At 39.4% G+C, this 19064-nt stretch overlaps 1 protein-coding gene across 8 annotated transcripts in view; it reads right to left on the reverse strand.

Annotated features, from left to right (window-relative positions):
• SMYD3 (SET and MYND domain containing 3) overlaps nt 1-19064 on the reverse strand; it is a 349734-nt gene that overhangs the window by 292684 nt on the left and 37986 nt on the right. For all 8 annotated transcript variants that reach the window (XR_014545673.1, XR_014545674.1, XR_014545675.1 and 5 more), the window contains exons 3-5: nt 18722-18829; nt 17291-17348; nt 13023-13159 (exon numbers count right to left, since the gene is read on the reverse strand). Coding sequence is in view for 5 of the 8 variants with exons in the window: in XM_083604343.1 (XP_083460469.1) it covers nt 13023-13159; nt 17291-17348; nt 18722-18829 (303 nt within the window). In the remaining 3 variants the exon portion in view is untranslated. The remainder of the gene's footprint in view (nt 1-13022; nt 13160-17290; nt 17349-18721; nt 18830-19064) is intronic.

Consider the following 19064-nt stretch of genomic DNA (forward strand, 5'->3'; position numbering starts at 1 on the left):
CCCATAGCAATAATGCATGAATAATGGCATTGATGCTTGTGCCTCATATCAAAGATGTCCTCGTTCTAATTAAAAATGTTATGTTTTCCCAATCCCACAAACCAGCCAAATCAGCTACTTATTAGAAATCAGCCACTTGTAATTGTAATATTTACATCTCTAGACAGACATGGCTTTAGTAAGCTTTCAAGAAATCTTCCTATGGAACAATGATCTCTACCTGGAAACTGTTTCCTACAGTGTTTTTTAATACTTTATTACATTTATATCCTGCCTTTCCTGCAAGGAGCTCAAAGTGGCATATATGGTTGTCTTCCCCTCACACACCCCTAATTTTATCCTTACAACAATCCTGTGAGGTAGGTTAGGCTGAGAAACAGTGACTGGCCCAACATTACCCAGTGAGTTTCATCATGTGAGTAGGAAGTTGAACCTGCACCCCCCCACACACGACCACACTGATAAAGTAGAGGGTGAGCAGGTTTAAACCCAACTCATATATTGGCACCATTTTCTAACTTATTTATCCCTTCTTCTCTCACCCACGGGTGCATATACTCTCTTCCCAAAATCTCAGACCAAAGCAAAACACATTGCTTAACAGAGTTTCTGATGACCCAACTTTTTCATTTTTAGCAATAAGGATTCTGGCAGGATTGTAAAACAGTCACGGGCAATACACATGAGAGGCAGGAGGGTTTCTCCATGATTGTAGCTAGCTGTATTTTCCACTGACCATCCTGGCCAGTAAGTGGATCGTACCTGCAGCCATAATATAATGATGTTCTGTGTTTAGTCCGGCAAACCCTATCACACTGCAGTACAGATGCCTCCTCTAAGATAATGCAAAAGCAGCCCCAAGATATGCTTGCTCCAGTTGTTCAATAGTTAATAAAACATTTGTTTTTAACCGGCCTTTAAGAAGCCAACATAATTCCACCGCAGGGAAGTGATTTATGAGTATTTTAATGTGGCTGTTTAATCTCTTTATTTACTTTGTTTCTTTGTTATAAAAGGAGTCCAAGGCACAGTATAAATGCTAGGCAGTAAAGAGAGGGAAAGGTATGCTTTGCTTGAAATCTATGTGCTGTGCCCTCCCCCGGCCTGCTGTTATCATCATAAACAGTTGACTATCACAGGTAGTATCAGAGGCAAGCCCAATTTACATGTGGATGATCTTGAACCATTTGACGTAGGGAGTCTCATTAAAACAAAATTTCAAAATTTCTGCACTGCATGACACCAAACTAGGGTTAAATTGATTCAGAGCAGACAAGCTGAAACAGTAAATCTAAATGTACTGCTACAAATGCGTTTGATGAAGGAAAAGACAATAGCAATTGTGATAGATGAAGGCAAAATGAACTGTGCAACCCTTGAGGATTCCTTCCCAAGATATTTTCATGAATTTTTCCAAACTAAGCTTGCTTTGAAATAATAAATTGACCAACTGTACCCCATTATCCTAAATCCCACCATTTATCATTGTGTGGATTTAATCAAAACCATTTGTTTACTTGCGTTAAGCCACCAGTTGCCCTCTCTCTTGAACTCTTTCCTGGTGAAGCTTGATCTTCAAAAGAATGGGAAAAAAGAGAATAGCCACTGATATATATGGATTGCTTCTTGCTTATCAAAAGATGAAATTAAGAGGTACTGTAATTATAGCCTGGGAAAGCTTCCTAGGCCACATAAATTCTGACAAAAGGAGATTGAAATATATGCTGCATTCATGGTCCAGGTCTAAAGGAGGGGTGGGGAATATACAGTATTTTAAAAACAGCAGGCACTCACCAAGTTGTGCTCTTAATATAAATTGCAATGATGTCAGTGCTTACAATCTACAGAGGGCAAGTACCTTCTCTCATACCAAAGGGGAAATTTCCTTTGAAGTAAGGTAAAAATAAAGGACCCCTGGACAGTTAAGTCCAGTCAAAAGTGACTATGGGGTGTGGTGCTCATCTCACTTTTCAGGCCGGCGTTTGTCCGCAGACAGGTTTCCAGGGCATGTGGCCAGCAGGACTAAATCGCTTCTAGCGCAACGGAGGACCGTGATGGAAGCTAGAGTGCACAAAAATGCCATTCACCTTCTTACCACAGCAGTACCTATTTATCTACTTGCTTTTGGACTGCTAGGTTGGCAGAAGTTGGGACAGAGCAACGGGAGCTCACCCCATCGCACGGCTTCGAACCACTGACCTTCTGATTGGCAAGCCCAGGAGTCTCAGTGGTTTAGACCACAGCGCCACCCACATCTTTTACCTTTACCTGAAGTAGTACTTGCTGCAACACAAACAGAAACCTCCCTAAAAGAGCTGAAGGCTTGTAAATAAGTATTTTAAATAATCTAATAAATAATGCTGCATTCTTCAGAACTACCATATTGGCCTGAATATAAGCCGCACCTTTAAAATTCAAGGGGGGAAAGAAAAAAAGACAATACCTGAATATAAGCTGCTCACTTCAAATTCCGCAGACACTCACACCCGTTCCATTTTACCATATGTCTGTTTCAGCAGCGATGTTGTAAAAGCCAATTTTTGTAAGGTCACAAATTTAAGCTGCGCTTTAACTTTTAACAATTGAAATTTGGAAAAAAGTGAGGCTTATATTCAAGCCAATACGGTATTGCTTTATTCACATGCAAATATATGTGGATTTAATAAAATAATTCATCAACCAATTAGAGGATGGTTTCTTTAATGAAGAAATAGCTCTAAAATTGCATTTTCTGAGCATTTCAGGATGTGAGTACCTGGTACGGGGGCTCTACTGCTTTGCAATAAAGATTTCAGGAGATCTAAACATGAATCACTCACAGCACATGAGGCTTGGCCCTAGCATTCATACCAGAGAACTTTATTTCCACTCATCAACACATGCCAACCAGATAGATTGGGAAACAGCTGAACTAGTTTATTGAGCTTCTGCAACAGACTCGGAAGTTTATTCTTGCAGTTACAATTTCACAGTCAGATAGGTTTGAAATTATATCAGGAATAATTAGCAGAAGCTGCTCTGGACTGTGATAGCATAGCTGCTATATAAACAGGAAACCCACATAGCTCTACCTCACTAAGCACAATCCATATTTATCACTGACATGGACACAAATCTGCTACAGAAAAGCTAGACAGTATTACAGCAGAGATATTTCTCCTGAACTCAATTCCAGTTTCTGAATATAAACTCGTTTTCTTAAAAATACAATAATAATAATAATAATAAAGCATTGCTCACATTAACCATGAAAATGAAACTGAGAAAGTGGCAACAACTGCTCAAGCTCATTCTGAACTTGGGCCAAAATTCAGCTACATTCAGAATTCTGATATTTAAATCCCTGGATTTTAGGTTAAGTTAAAAAATGACAAAAAGCTAGGAGATAAAGGAGAGACGGATAGAACAAGGGATTTAAGCTGAGAAAAGACACAGCTGTCACAATTCACTAGAGAGAATGTTTTCCAGGATTGCTGTCTCCGTTTGTTTCCAACAGAACTTCACAAGGCTTAATATAAATCTGGTTTTCAAAAGATGAAACAAAGCAAAATATAGCCCAGCATACAATGAGCAAGTATGGACTTAAGTAGGAGTTTTGTATATTTCTCAAACTTGATGACAAAAGAGGACATAGGTCATCATCATTTTTCCCGCAGAAATGAGAGCCTAAAATTGTACAAGGCATTTCTTCCATTTATATGTTACTATTTTTAAAAAAATGCCAACAATATGTTTAGTGATGCATGTAGCTCAGAAGTACTTTGTGCCCTGTACCAACTAGGTTTCATATATGCTACCTATTGATTTTTGCTGGGAGTGTCCATGATAACTGAGAGATTTGGGTGTTTGGGGAGGATCTAGAGAATTTGGGTGTATGGCAGAATTTTAGACTTCAGGTGTTTCTCCAAGTGGCCTGCAAAGCAGCCTCCTTCGGACTGAGCCTCAGCTCAGCTTGGAGCCTGTAGGATCTCTGAGGCAGCCTCCTGACTAACACACCTGTGTGGTTATTCTCAGCCTTTGGATCACTGCCCAAAGTATGTAGTAATTTCGAGGTGACAATGTTATTCCTACACAGGTGGTATAATAGTCTGAGAGTTTATCCATGAGCAGGGCCTATTATTGCTTCTGTTTAATCATAGCATTAGTGGTAAAAGTCTGGCTTTGCTCAGTCATTCTAATAAACAGAAAAAGGTGCACTTTTGAAATCAATGGTTTTGAAAGGTTCAGTGTTGATTCAAAATGGCATCCAGTTGTATCCAAACATGGACAAAATCCTGCTCCTTGGTTTCAGGAACCAACATGCAAATTCTGGTTCAGATATCTTACATCTTGGTTAAAATCAATGCAGGTTCAATCCACCATCGTAATTCCAAATTATGTCCAATTGTATTGTGGCACTCAGACCTGGACGCAGTACTCCAGGTGTGGTCTGACCAAGGCAGAATAGTGTGGTATTATTACTTTCTTTGATGGGACAGTATACCTCTGCTGATGCAGCCTAGCATTAGCTTTATTATTATTATTATCCTTATTATTAAACCAAACAACAACAACAATTTAGTTCTGCTGCATCACACTGTTGACTCATGTTAAGCTTGTGGTCTACTAAGACCCCTAGATTCTTTTCACATGCAGTACTGGCAAGCCAAGTGTCCGACCACCTTATATTTGTGCAGTTGGCTATTCCTGTAGATACTTGTAGAGCTGTGCAGAGGAACACCTTTGCTCAGTACAACCCCCTGCAACAGCCTGGCATAATGGGGGGATTCCTCTGTAAGTCATACCAAGCGTAGACCCGCAAAAATAATGGACTTCACTAACTTAAGTCTGTTGATTTCAATGGGCATATACTCTGAGCATGATTTAATCAGATACAACCTAGAGACTGAAGAAAGCAAGTCCTTCAATGGCAATATCACATACAATCATCAACCAATACAGGGTTGTAACTCTTGTGAAAACCGCAAAATATATGAATGTATTATCAAGGGAGTAACTGCAATGTTCAAATATTGCATACTGATATCCATGAAACAGAAGAGTATGTAGCAGTGAGAGATACAATGCACAACAAATGAAAAAAAGGAAGCTCTTTTTTGTTGGCACAGCAAATTGATAAATGGGAAGGGACCTTGAGCCCAGAATTGAGTACTAATTCCATGCAAACTTCCATCTGTTTTCCTAAGCCTGGTTAAACAAGTTTTAGCTAACTCTTTATAGCTCATCTCTGTAAGTCTGCAAATTAAAAAAACAACAACAGAACTCTGTGTGCTAGGAATGGTAATGAAAAGAGAGCGGTCTTAAGATAATTAAGTCATTTTAAACTGTTGCTAAATGGAAATTTGATTGCATCTTTTATTAATTATTACAAGTTGACATTTTAAATAAAGATAAAAGCCTTTCAGAATATTGTGGACATTACAGAAGCTAAATAAGACAGAACAGAACTGATTGCGATCTCTTTTCGCCTGGCTTATACTGACACAGGAATATCTAAGCTACTATTTGCATAATGCATGGTTGCTACCACAGGTTTCTATGCATCACCGGCAACAATATTGAAAGCAATGGCCTAGATGTCTGTCAGTTCTTGCTTCAAGGAGAGCTTGACAAATACTTCTTGATGGACAGTTGACTCCTACCAGGACATTCTAACTATCTATAGATGTATGTCATGAACTAGAGACTGCTATGGATGACCCCACATGCTTGTAACTCCCTAAAACATTCTGATGTGAAGTTTTGATACCGTATTTTTCGCTCTATAGGACGCACCCGACCATAGGACGCACCTTATTTTAGAGGGGGAGAACAAGAAAAAAAAATCTCCCCCTCTCTGCGAAGCGCCCCTTCAGCGAAGTGGCAGGAGAAACAGAGCCCCTTCCATTTCTCCTCCCGCTTCGCTGAAGGGGTGCTGCACAGCTCCCCCTCTCCCACATTGCCTTCGCCTTCAGTGAAGGCAACCCGAAGCCTCCGGAGTGCAGCGAGAGTTCCCGCTGCGCTCTGGAGGCTTCAGGCAGCTACCTTGGAAGCCTGGAGAGTGAGAAGGGTCGGTGCGCACTGACCCCTCTCACTCTCCAGGCTTCAGTGAAGGCAACCCGAAGCCTCCGGGTTGTGACCTGGCAACCTGGCATAGAGCACTATTTTAAAGGCTTGTTTTCCCTCTGCCACACTAAGCAGAGCAGCAGCAGCAGCAGTCCTCTGATGAATAGGACTTACTTACACCAACTTATTTTTAAAAAAAATAATTTTTATTAACTGGCCAATCACATCAAATTAAATCACATCACATAAATTCCAAATTACAAAGCCAAATTTTTAAATTTTGTTGGGGGAACCCATACTTCAAGATCCAAAGGGGGATTCAGATCATCTTCTTATTACTGCGTTAATGTCCAAATCAGTCCCAATCAATCCAGACAAAATTCATAATTCTATCCAGTCTTATCTTGGTGTTTCCACATCATATCTTGTTCATATAATTTCCATTTTTCCTTTACGATCTCTTCTGTTAGTCTCCTTAAGCCGATAAGCAAAATAATAATCCTGTGTGGATTTCCCGTTCCTCCACTAAGTCCAGATGGTTTCCATATATCTCCTTCGTAGATAGCATCGCTCTTTCCATCATAAATTTGGCATTTGTCGCTCTTAAGTCCCACCGAGGAGTTGATCCACGATATGTAAACAACTCTATTTCTCTCTTTCTCCTCCCAGACCCAAGAGCTCCAACAATGCCTCCCAAAATGGCGACGGCATTTTTAACTGCGTCATTCCAAAACTCTTAGCTTTCCAGCTTCATCTTGAAACATTGCTTTGGTTCGAAAGTTTATCTCCACACAGCCTTAAATCCACAGCTTAAGTCCTTAGTTTCTGACTCATTAGGGGAGGGGATTCTTGTTAAATCACATAAGAAAAAGGAAGGCAGGTTTTTCCCCCCCTAAGTCATTTGTAGTACCGTATCTTGACGTATCTTCTCATATTTTATTCTTGTCTTGTTATCAGAGATCTCTTCTGTCAGCAGTCTTTACTCCCCTTTTTCCTTGAAGCATGTGCAATTTATCTCATCCAAATTGTTTCTTTTGAAGATGCTTGCAACTAGCGGCGCGAATCAGGGACGGCGTCCAGGAGTGCCGGAATCCCACAGGAGGGCTTTGTGCCTAGTGCCCCCACCCCCACAAATTCGGGGGTGGTATAGGGCACAGCAGGCAAGGGCCGTCCCCCCCACAATCCTGGGGGGGTTAAGGAGGCCAATTACCCCCATCATAGCCTCCAAATTACCTCGTGTGGGTCGGAGAGATGTTATTGTCAGCCATCTTCCGATGCGCCACCTAGTGGCCCCCCCTACTTACACCAACTTATACCAGCTTGATTTACACCAGCTTCATGTGCGTAAGATTACTCCCTAAGAGCTCCCACATGCCAGCTGACTTACTTCAGCTACTAATTCCAAAGCCCAATATCTAAAATTGTAAACTATGAATGCAGAGGCTCATAGGCTTATATTTTTAAAAATGTCTAGAAATCATACAGAATGTCTGCCATCAATTGGCCAATTCCAATCAAACCTTCGGCGACATCTTATAACTTTGGGAAACAATGGGAAACTGACATCCGCATCACAATCCAGATACACACATTCACAGACACAATGGTTAAAGCACTGACTTGGGACAGATCCACTCCACTTGGCAGATTCCACTCACATAGAACATTTCAGATGGTGAAATCATCACATGTTGGAACACAGTGATTTCTATGGGGTTGCATCCATACCACTAACACTCACAAAGCTCCATGTAGGTGATCTCATGTAATATCATGTTTAAAGAATTGGACTGTACATACCTGGTTTAAGCACACCTTAATGTCATGTTGAAACTCTACAGCAAACATGGATTGTTGCCTATAGAAATAATACGGTACAAAGCCCACGGACTGGAGGGTGAACATTATCTTAATGATATATAAGAACAAATTGGATCCTAGTCATTATCACCCATAAAGCCTGTAAGATATCGGGTCAAAATTAGGTACATGACTAGAAGAAGGGGTATCATCTTGTGGGAAAATAGATCAATGCTTTGTTCTTAATTACTAGCTGAGCAAATATGCTAAAAGACTACTTTGTGGCATTTGTCTACCTTACAGCAGCCTTCAATAGGATCAATCATGATAAATTGGTTGTGGAGCACAAGTATCAATTGACATTGATTTACTTTAAGGCCATCTGAAATAATTCCTACAACTAAAGGTGTGAGACTAGTCAGTTCCTTAACCCCTTTTTATTTCATTTGCACATGAATGATTTGGTTCTTGAATTACATCCATCTTTTAGTACAATTACTGGAGACTGATTATCAGGGATGGGCAAATCTGTCAATTTCGGTTTCTAATTCATCCAAATCTTAATATTTTCAAATCCATTTGCAATTTTAAAAAGTCATCATGAAAATTCATCAGCATTTGTGTGACTATACATGTTTGTATGCAAATTTGCCTAATACAGACATTTCCCTTAGTGCAACGCATTATTTTATGTTATTTTCACTAATAAATGCATTTTTATGTACACTCTACACAAATTTGTGCATTTTAGTACACATTACTCGGCTGGAGAACTGCATTGCATTTTTTTTTTGAGAAAAGTGAATTATGAAAGCTGTATTTCAGTTCACGTATTCTTTCTTAGTGAAGTTTGCCTTTAAATGTGAACTGAATCACTGATGATACAGCCCTATCACTAACTTCTGGCTATGCATCAGAACTTCCCCTCAACTCATCAGAGGAGAATTTTTAGGGGGAGGGGGGCAATGCGCAGAGGCCAGGGAGGGAAATTCCCGTGTGCAAACAAAAATTGTTGTGCTGACCACCTATTCTTAATAAGGCTTTATTACTGTGGCCTGAAATCAGTTTATTTCTGAGCTCTGTGATGACCTTGTTGTTTTAACAATAAAACTGAGCTAGACTTGTGGATAACAAGGGCACAAAGAAAAGAAAAGAAAGTACTATTAACTCATGCATGGTAAAGGTGAAAGCCCCAAGAAGCAACTTAGTGCTTGTGTTTTGGTTTTTTGTGTTCAATTGTGTGTTGTTGTTGTTTAGTCATTTAGTCGTGTCCAACTCTTCGTGACCCCATGGACCAGAGCACGCCAGGCACTCCTGTCTTCCACTGCCTCCCGCAGTTTGGTCAGACTCATGCTGGCAGCTTCGAGAACACTATCCAACCATCTCGTCCTCTGTCGTCCCCTTCTCCTTGTGCCCTCCATCTTTCCCAACATCAGGGTCTTTTCCAGGGAGTCTTCTCTTTTCATGAGGTGGCCAAAATATTGGAGCCTCAGCTTCACGATCTGTCCTTCCAGTGAGCACTCAGGGCTGATTTCCTTAAGAATGAATAGGTTTGATCTTCTTGCAGTCCATGGGACTCTCAGGAGTCTCCTCCAGCACCATAATTCAAAAGCATCAATTCTTCGGCGATCAGCCTTCTTTATGGTCCAGCTCTCACTTCCATACATCACTACTGGGAAAACCATAGTTTTAACTATACGGACCTTTGTTGGCAAGGTGATGTCTCTACTTTTAAAAGTAGAGACATCAATTGTGTGTAGTGTATGTTAATTAATAATAAGGATGATTTTAAAAAGATTACATATTCATATTCTGTTTTGCTTTTCCATTTAAACATTGTGTTTTATTTCACCTGCATACACTGCTCCTTGTATTTTCCCTTCCACAACATTCATTTGTGTACAATGTGCCTTTGCTTTCTCTTTGATATTCATAAACTGAAATGCATTCACTGACCTTCTGTGGATGTGTTTCAAATATATTTTCCAAAACTGATTTTAGCCTCTGGTCATATCTGATCAAAACTCTCTTGAGCACAGGGGCAAATTAAGGAGCCAATTTTTACTTTTTTTCAGCTAGTTTCATTAGAATCTCTTTCTAGAAAATGTCAGGAATTAGTCACCTCAGTGAAGGTCTGCTTGTTTTTCTATTTTGACTTCTTGTCTCTTCCTTCTTATTCTTGAAGTTACAGCATCAAACAGATTACGACTGACCTTCAACTGTAGCTTTCTACAATTTCTGATTGATCAGAAAGGAAAAAATGGAGGCTAGGCTTACAGCAAGCATCCAGTGAACTTGAAAAGAATGTGTTGCAAAGTCAGAAAAACAGTATTACAACAGGATATCACATACTGGTAGTACTAATTTCATAAAAAACCATGAGTCCATCTAGCACCATGTAAAACTCACAACACGTCTTTGAAATGCTACATGGGATTTCACTTCTCTCACAGATAGTCTTCCTTGTTTTTGTTCATTCAAAAGTTAATTAATTGCTCTGTATGACATAATGAGCCTTAAACCTCCATGTCACTCATATAAAAAGCAGAAGGTCAGTATATTAAACATAGTATAGTGAATAAACAATACTGCAACAGCCTAAGTCTTCCTAACAGGACTGATGGTTCCTGTAAGCCTGACTTCTGTAACAAAGATTTATTTTCCTTTGCTTACAACCAACTAAATTCTGCTTTTACAAGCTGAAAAAAAAGGAAGAAAAGAGCAGGAAAACCCAGTTGCCATCACTTTTGCCATCACTCAGAAAAAAGATGTCTCCATAGGCCTCTCCCTGGTCACTCCCAAGCTATTCCCCTTAAATGAACAGCATACAAGTTACAGCATAGGAACAGCAAAATTAAAAATTCAAATAGTGGACACTGGACGCATAAATGAAAAAAAATTGTGAAGTATAGTAAGACCTGCACACTTGCACACTTCTTTTGAAAAGACTATCTTCATTGCATTTAGTTTTTCAGCAAAGCGGAAAAATGAAATTCATTAAGGTTGACTTCCATAGCTACACACAAATCATTTTTATCAGCATATTATGCCTAATAAAATTATATCAACTCAGTGTTTAAATAGCAAGAAGAAAACCTGGAAAATAGTTAAAACACAACAGATGCAGCTCAATAAGTGACAACCTAGACACATCAAATTAGAGTCAAACCTTGATTCCCAAACGGCTCAGTTGCAAAACAAATCAGCTCCCGAACGCTGTAAACCCAGAAGTAAGTGTTCCAGTTTGCAAACATTTTTTGGAAGCCGAACACCCAATGCAGCTTCCACTTCAGTGCAGGAAGCTCCTGCAATCAATCAGAAGCCGTGCCTTGGTTTTCGAATGGTTTCGGGAGTCGAACAGACTCTCAGAATTGATTAAGTTCAAGAACCAAGGTACCACTGTATATATAAAAGCTGTTTCCATCTTTCTTTTACATCCAGAAATTGAATTGAGGGTGGGGCTATGCAAATAGTTAGCACAGTTCTCAGTGGATCCCACTGAGTTCTAAAGTATACGGTAAACAGTAAGGGAGGAAACATTTGGAGTGGGGTTGGAGGGGAAAACTGACCATTTGTCACTAGAAGCAGTTTAAGCCAAACTCTAAAGGAAGACACCTCTTTACATTTTCTCATTCATTCCAATGGGGAATAATAAAGTGATATACTTGGGCATAATGTTTCACCCATACACTGCACCCCACCAAACAATGCCCCTGAAATACATAGGCCCTTCTTCCACATATATATATCTCCTGCTATAATGATGATGGGGGGGAGGAGACTGTTTCATCTGACAAGCTGAAATGCTTGCACTGACAGTACATGGAACACAGCTGAATGTTGAATTCCTCCCACAACTTTTGTGGATGAAATATGACTCACACCTCATTCCATCAGTTTTATTATGATTATGTAACTACTAAATCCCAGGACATTAATATTTCAGGATTAAATAATATGTATCTACTTTGCACTCTCAAATAAAGACTGCAATATATAGACTGAAAAAACAAGAAGCCAGGAATATGTAATAGCAGTGTTACTAAACTCTGAGCCATCACTGAAATAGTTAGAATTTTCTTAAAACACTGAAAGAAATCTAATAAATTAGATGGCAATGTTCCTATTTATTTCAACTTATCAGTAATGAGAATTATAAAATTAGCAGAAGTTTGAGAATTTGTTAGTAAAAGTTACTCTTTAAAAAACTCTTTAAAAGATTAACCAATTGCCCATTTTAGAGCATACTGTCAATTTTGATTTGACTATATCCAGTAACCAGATATAAATAGATACTCTGAAATAGCTGCTCATCGCTCCCCAGGGGGGCTACGGTTGTAGACCCTCGCGCTCCTGCTTCAGTTTCTGCTGCCTGGCCACATTCACTTCCCAACAGCTGTGGGAAATTCCCCACGGGCCAGATCTCAGGAAATTTCCAGCCAAAGAAGGGCTATTCAAAAAGGCTAATCAGTAATGCTTTAAGAGGCCAATCACACGTTTCCGAGGAACGAAAAATGAATGGCTATTATAAAAAAGATCCCCAAACTATTCTAGGAAGCCATCTCTTCAACTAAGGCCAAAAGTGGGCAACTGCAAGGATAGTAGTGTTTGCCTATAATAAATATAAGTGTCAGATGGTTTATCAAGGGGGGAAATGGCCAGACGTAGCTAATTCTGGAATTCACCGATATATTGTGGAACATATGATCATATATCAACATGAGAAAAAACACAAAATATAAATGTATCTGCCAAACAGATTTTATTCAGCAGAAATACACAGGTTTCAAAAGAAAAATGCAAAGCATAAACCATAAGATCATTTTTCCAGAAAGCAACACCTTATGGTGGATAGAATTTGTCTCTAATCGTTCCAAGTCATTTTTCAATATCAGCGTTTTATGCTATCATCGTTCTCATTTTTAATATGCCCATTCTTTGCTGCTTAAATTAAAAACAAAGAATTCAATTATATATATATATATATATATATATATATATATATATATAGTAAGTGATACTGCTCCCAGGCACAGAATTTGTTTAATTACCAAAGTGGAACATAACATTTACTGTTCACACTGACATATGGCAACATATTATGGTTTTGCATGAAACACAAAAATTAAGGACATGGGAAATGATAGAACTGCCAGGAATCCAGTTTTAACACTTACTTTTGCGAAGGTCTGAAGAATATCTAGAGCAGGTGGCAGCTGAGAAGCTTCTTGGATCTCCACTTTCAGATACAACTGCAGAGTCCTTGCAAGGTGCCCAAGACCATCTTTCATTTCTTCACTTAACTTGTCAAAATCTTTAGAGGAGGCAACATAAAGCAAGGGGTGAACAGAAACTTCCACCAACATCTTTATGTCTGCCCAATGGCAGATTTGCAGTCTAGATCAGGGTTTCCCAAACTTGGGTCTTGAGCTGTTTTTGGACTACAACTCCCATCATCCCTAGCTAGCAGGACCAGTGGTCAGGAATGAAGGGAATTATAGTCCAAAAACAGCTCAAGACCCAAGTTTGGGAAACCCTGGTTTATATATTTCCAACCCCAAAGATACAAAATGTGAGGCATGTACCATTTTATTTGTTGATTGCTACCTCTCACCATCAGGTAGTTGTTGCTAAACTCTGCAAATGTTGTGTGAATGATAGCTCAAGAGTTGGAACTAAAAGATGTCCGAAGATTTGTAAAATAGCAAAGCAGGTGGCTGGATTGTCTGTTTTGTGTCACCCAGAAGCAGAAGAAGAGGACTTGGGTTGATTTCATTCTTCAAATCAGTTCTCAGAAAATACTATTTAAAACTACCTGTTTATAATACGCAATGCGGATAACACCTTAGAAGAGCTTAATAAAATTATGGAAGGCTGGAATTCAAAGCCTATAAAAATGCATGTTAATGTAATAAGAATATATTGGATGTTTATCTCTAAATATGACAGGCAATATGGCGAGTATTAACAGAGAAACCATGGGCTGGATCCAGATAAAAGCCCAAAGGCTGGAACTAGTGGAAGTCCACTCTTCCCTTTAGGAACCTTTTCACCCATCAGCAAAAACCCTTTCACTGATGGTTAGAAGGTCACTGTGATGCAGGGGGCTGAGGTGAAAGTGGGGGTTTCAAAAAATCAGACAGAGACACCTTCAATGAGCAGGAGTCCCACTAGGAAAAATTATCTGCCCAATTTGGGGGTATTTTCCCCTTCCCCCCTGCAGCCCTAAGCCCACTGTATTGAGGAATGTCCCCCAACCCTAGACTGGCTGCCAGGGAAGTCAGGGAAGGAATCCAGCTTCTACTAGCCCCTTTGGCAGGCTTCTCTCTTGATCCAACCCCGTAAAAAATCCCCACTTTGCAAACTGAATCCCTGTAGCAGGAAATGATTTAAAAGAATCTGCAACCTTCTAACCGCATCTTAACTGACATGGTCCAAATCAAAAATATAATATCCATGCATAGTTTATTCATAGCGGTCCACATTTTATTGGAAACCGAGTTATTAGGCCAGGGGGGAAATGAAAGCTGATCCGATCAATTATTTACATGTTATGATTTCTGTGGTACCGAATCTGGAAACAAGAAACCAAGTGTCTTTGAGCCAAACTAGATATTACAGTAATTGTACATTAGTCCAAGGATGCTTTTAAAGTCAGAAAAGGCACACAGGGTTTCAAGTGTGTAGGAAACCACTTGGCAATCGAGCATAAACGTCTAGTGAAAAGAATTCTTTGCCTTACTACTGAAAGAAATCTTTGACATCTAAGGTATAAGAACATGTTTTTTTCTTCAGCTTCTTTACAACTCACAGCTAATAAAAAAGTAAACTGTAGCTCCTCTCAAATCTTATGAAGAAAGGTGCAAAATTATGTCCACCATTTAAAACACTGCAGGGGTGACCGGCCATGGGAAAGGACCAACTAATTTACTTATGTACAGTTATACTAACTAATAACGGAGCTCCAGAATTGCTTCCAGATCTAATGACACAGAAAAATTAACACTGTGCATGATCCTGCACACATTATGTTTGCGCCTTGTATATCCCCATTCAGCTCTCTCCCCACTGTTTGGTGCAAGTTACTCATGCACTGGCACTGATCAGAGGGGAAGGCTGGATGTGGATGGGGAGAATGCCACAGACTTCCTGTTCCTCCTAACCAGCGGGATAGAGGTCTATTGAGTGTAAGGAATCAAGAGTGCTGCATTTAAATGGAGTGCGTCCACAATTTCCAAAGATCAGCCACCCTGGAGTATTATGCAAAAGGCATTCAAAATATCCAGAGGCACTGATGTTGTAGGCTGCTTTGTAAAAAGGTTAGGAAGGAAGGTTTCCAGTTACCCCACTTCACTGTCTATAGAAGGGGGAAGCCTTAAGAAAGTACACTGAACTATACACCCCCAGGGAAATGTAGTGCTACTACACTTGTGTGCTTGTATTACAGCTTTCCCCTGGAAGTGGCCCCATGGTCCTTTTTCCTTCCGTTTTTACATTTTAAGAACAGGATATTATATTTTTTAAAAAACCTATTCAGCCCAAAGGACCACAATGCACATTGCAGAATTTATTGATTTATTTCAGAGACAGGCAGACAGTATTAACTTCACCCATCGCTGAAGCAAAACCACCTCTGGGATGGAGAGTAGCAACCGTTTAAGAATGCAATGTGGGGGACATTTCAGTTCAGGACAGATGCAAACAAGAATAATATATCCGTCCAAAACTTTGGGGAGAATTTAGAGAATCAAAAAACAGAGGGCAATTATCCAGACTGGAATCTGGCCAAGATGTCAGAATTAAACATTGTCTGAGAAAAATTGTCCCATAAGAGTTTTCACAGCAAGTGATCAGGAGCTAACTTTCCCATCTCACACTGAAGACAAAGGAAGTAAAAAGTGAAATGATATCGAGTAAACAAATTGTTTTAATTTTCTGGGGTTTAGAAAATTAAAATTGTTCCATTTCCGGGAAGATGAAACGCTGCAAGAAGTATGGCTATGAATAGCGTATGCAGCCCCTTTTTTCACATGTTATACTAAAAGGACCACTGAGCCCCATTCCCACCATCTGTGCATATGATGGTGAATATTGCGGAAGCAGGATAGAAAGAAGAAGAAAACTTGCTTTTAAATAAAACGGACATTTCTAGGCAGATGCAGGAAAAAATAAAATGATTTAAATGCCACATGTGAATACTACCTTTGTGGTGCAATTTTAAGCATGCTTATTTGGAAATAAGTTAAAATCAGGTCAATGATCTTTGGACTGTAGTAAGATGTTGCCATGGGGGCTCTTGTGGGCAGAAAGGTGGTAAAAAAAAATCCTACTACTGTTGTTAATACTAATAGTAATACAGTGGTACCTTGGGTTCTTGAATGGCTTAGTAGTCGAACAACTTGGAACCTGAACGCTGCAAACCCCGAAGTAAGTCTTCCAGTTTGCAAACCTTTTTTGGAAGCAGAACATGTTCCGTTTTGAGTGTTACGCTTCAGATTTGAGTGTCACGCTTCCGTTCTGAGAGCTACACTGAGATCTGTCTGTTTTTGCTATTTATTTTGCGGTTTTGTTTCGGGGCTTTTTTTTTTCATTTTTGTGACTGTGTGGAACCCTGTTCAGCTATTGATTGATTGACTGTGTGACTGCGCAAATGGATCAAAGCTGCAAAGTACAGTACATTGTTTATTGCTTTCATTTTATGGATCAATGGTCTCGTTAGATAGTAAAATTCATGTTAAATTGCTGTTTATGGGTTGCTTTTAAAAGTCTGGAACGGATTAATCCATTGTGCATTACTTTCTATGGGAAATCACGCCTTGGTTTGGAATGCTTTGGTTTTGGAACGGACTTCCGGAATGGATTAAGTTTGAGAACCAAGGTACCACTGCAATAATGTGTATTGATTATATATTCCTAAAAATCCTTCATCAGCCCATCATTCAACAGTGGCTGAAAGTAGTATAGGGCATCCTCAAGAAGGTGATGGAACAAGCTACCAAGAAGCTCGCAAAATATTAGAGTAATCTGCGTATGAGAATAAGAGGAGTCCTGCTGGATCAGGCCAAAGGCACAACTAGTCCATCATCCTGTTCTCACAGAGGACAACCTGATGCCAATGGCAGAGTGAATAAATGGATTCCAATACAGAAGTGCTGCTTATCCGCGATACCATAAACATTTGTTCTTTGATTTCCAATTGTCTGTATTTTTCTTCTAGATCACTTCTGAAATTAAATCCAAAAGCACTGTGCAACCCAAAATTGAAAACATATTAGTTAGCATAAAAAACCAAAAACACAAACTCAAAAAACAATCCTTCTAGCTCTTCTCTCAGGTGTTACTTAGTCGAGTCAAGATTTAAGTTCCAAGAGGAAGTTAAATCTCAAGATGCTACACAGTAAACATGGGAAGCATTTACAAAAAAGTAGGGCTAAAGTCTACTTACTTGACTGAAGATCAGAAAGAGAGTAGAGCTCTTCAGATGGACATGTTGATTGTCTTAACTGGTGAGCATAATAATAATGAATTAAAAGGATGGCAGACTAAATCATTAAATCCATTTTTAATCATTCTTTTAATACTTTATATGTAGCACTAAAAGAGCAATCATTAGCATTATTCTGTTCTTGTTCATGTTTGTGAAAACATTAGTAGCATTTTGATGTAAGTTACAACTCATTTATTCTTATTCTCTTGATTTTCACACCTTGCTTTGCAGAATGCATTTCACCCATATGTTCCATAAACTGAGTTCCACACTGAGTCGAGCACAGCTGAGGTGGCTGTTACAAACCTTTTTGAATTCATTCACTGACACAAGGTATTTATTTTACTGATATGCAACATTTGTGACCATTTGTGAACATGTGCAAAAGAAGCTCCCTTGAAACTGATGTCAGATGATGAGCCTCCCATAGAGATCTGAGCTGTGAAAATTTTGAAACTACCTATGAGTAAACATACAACTTCTGGATTCATCTAAGATCAAGCTAAGGACTAAACTCTGAAGCCAGCACTAAGTACACAAATTCCAGCAATTATAATCTTTACAGCAAGTTTGATTCAGTCAGGACTTCAATGCTGCTTATGCAAATTAGTACTACTCTGGTGCAACTTGCTTGCATTTTATGACATATATTACTTATGAATTTATTCTTCTGAAGTATAGTCTGTCCTTCTGCTTCTGCATTTCCATCCCAGTGCCTAAGGATATATTTGTAATAAATCCAAAAGCGGTTCACACAAATGTGACAGTTTCCTGCCTTTTTGCATGCATGTATCTTAAAAGTCGAGTAAGTGATGGCACAATAGTTTCATCCCTGCTGCCAATTGCAGAGGATAATGCAACATGAACAGAAGCTAGCTACATCCACATAGGCAGCCAATTCAAGAAGTTCCACTCGAGGTCATTAATATGCCAGGCTCTCACTGGCAGGGAAGGAAATTTGCTTCGGCAAGGGGCATTGGGAAACTTGGGCGGCCAGTTCTTATTCTAGCCTCTCCCCAACAAGAGCTATTATGAAGCTGTTAAGTTGTGGGTGAATATATCAGACGACACAGCGATTCTTCAAACAGCTCTTGTTTGTTCACAGGCCAGAACAGAACTGAACTGAAGGGTTCAGCCAGCCTGCTTATATAGAGCTCCACTAGAACGCAACAGTAACCATTTTCTGTAACTATCCAATCACCGAACGTCATTTTCGATCCCTTATTTGCATATGTGGACCTAAACTATCTACAGTATCCCCCTGCTGGCCCAGGGTGAGAACTTCAGTACATAACAGAAGCAATAACAACTCTGTGAAATATAGGCCTCCTCAGCCAGTCAGGGTAGACACCTTTTCAAGGATCAATCACAGGTAGAAAGTTTACTTACTAGTTTGAAAATGATCCTGCCGACAAGCCTCACTGAGTCTGGGGGGAAGTTGGGCTCAATGCTCTTAATACACTTGCATTCCAGTTTGTGGTCCTGCCAGGCTTCTTTCTACAAGTTGCGAGAAAACAGAAGTTATTTTGCCAGTAAACTTTTCAGATATTGAAATATAATAAATATGAATTATTACTGCAAGAGACCAGTGCACAGATAAAAGTGATTTTGCGCAAGCATAAGAATATTTGGATCCAAGCCACTGATTATGGTAGGACATATGGTTTTTGCAAGAAATGCTGTTGAAACACTCGGTCTATTTTTACAGTAAGGTATTAATTGTTATTAGAAC

Source organism: Podarcis filfolensis (assembly GCF_964270895.1).
Source record: "Podarcis filfolensis genome assembly, chromosome: 3".
Taxonomy (NCBI): Eukaryota; Metazoa; Chordata; class Lepidosauria; order Squamata; family Lacertidae; genus Podarcis; species Podarcis filfolensis.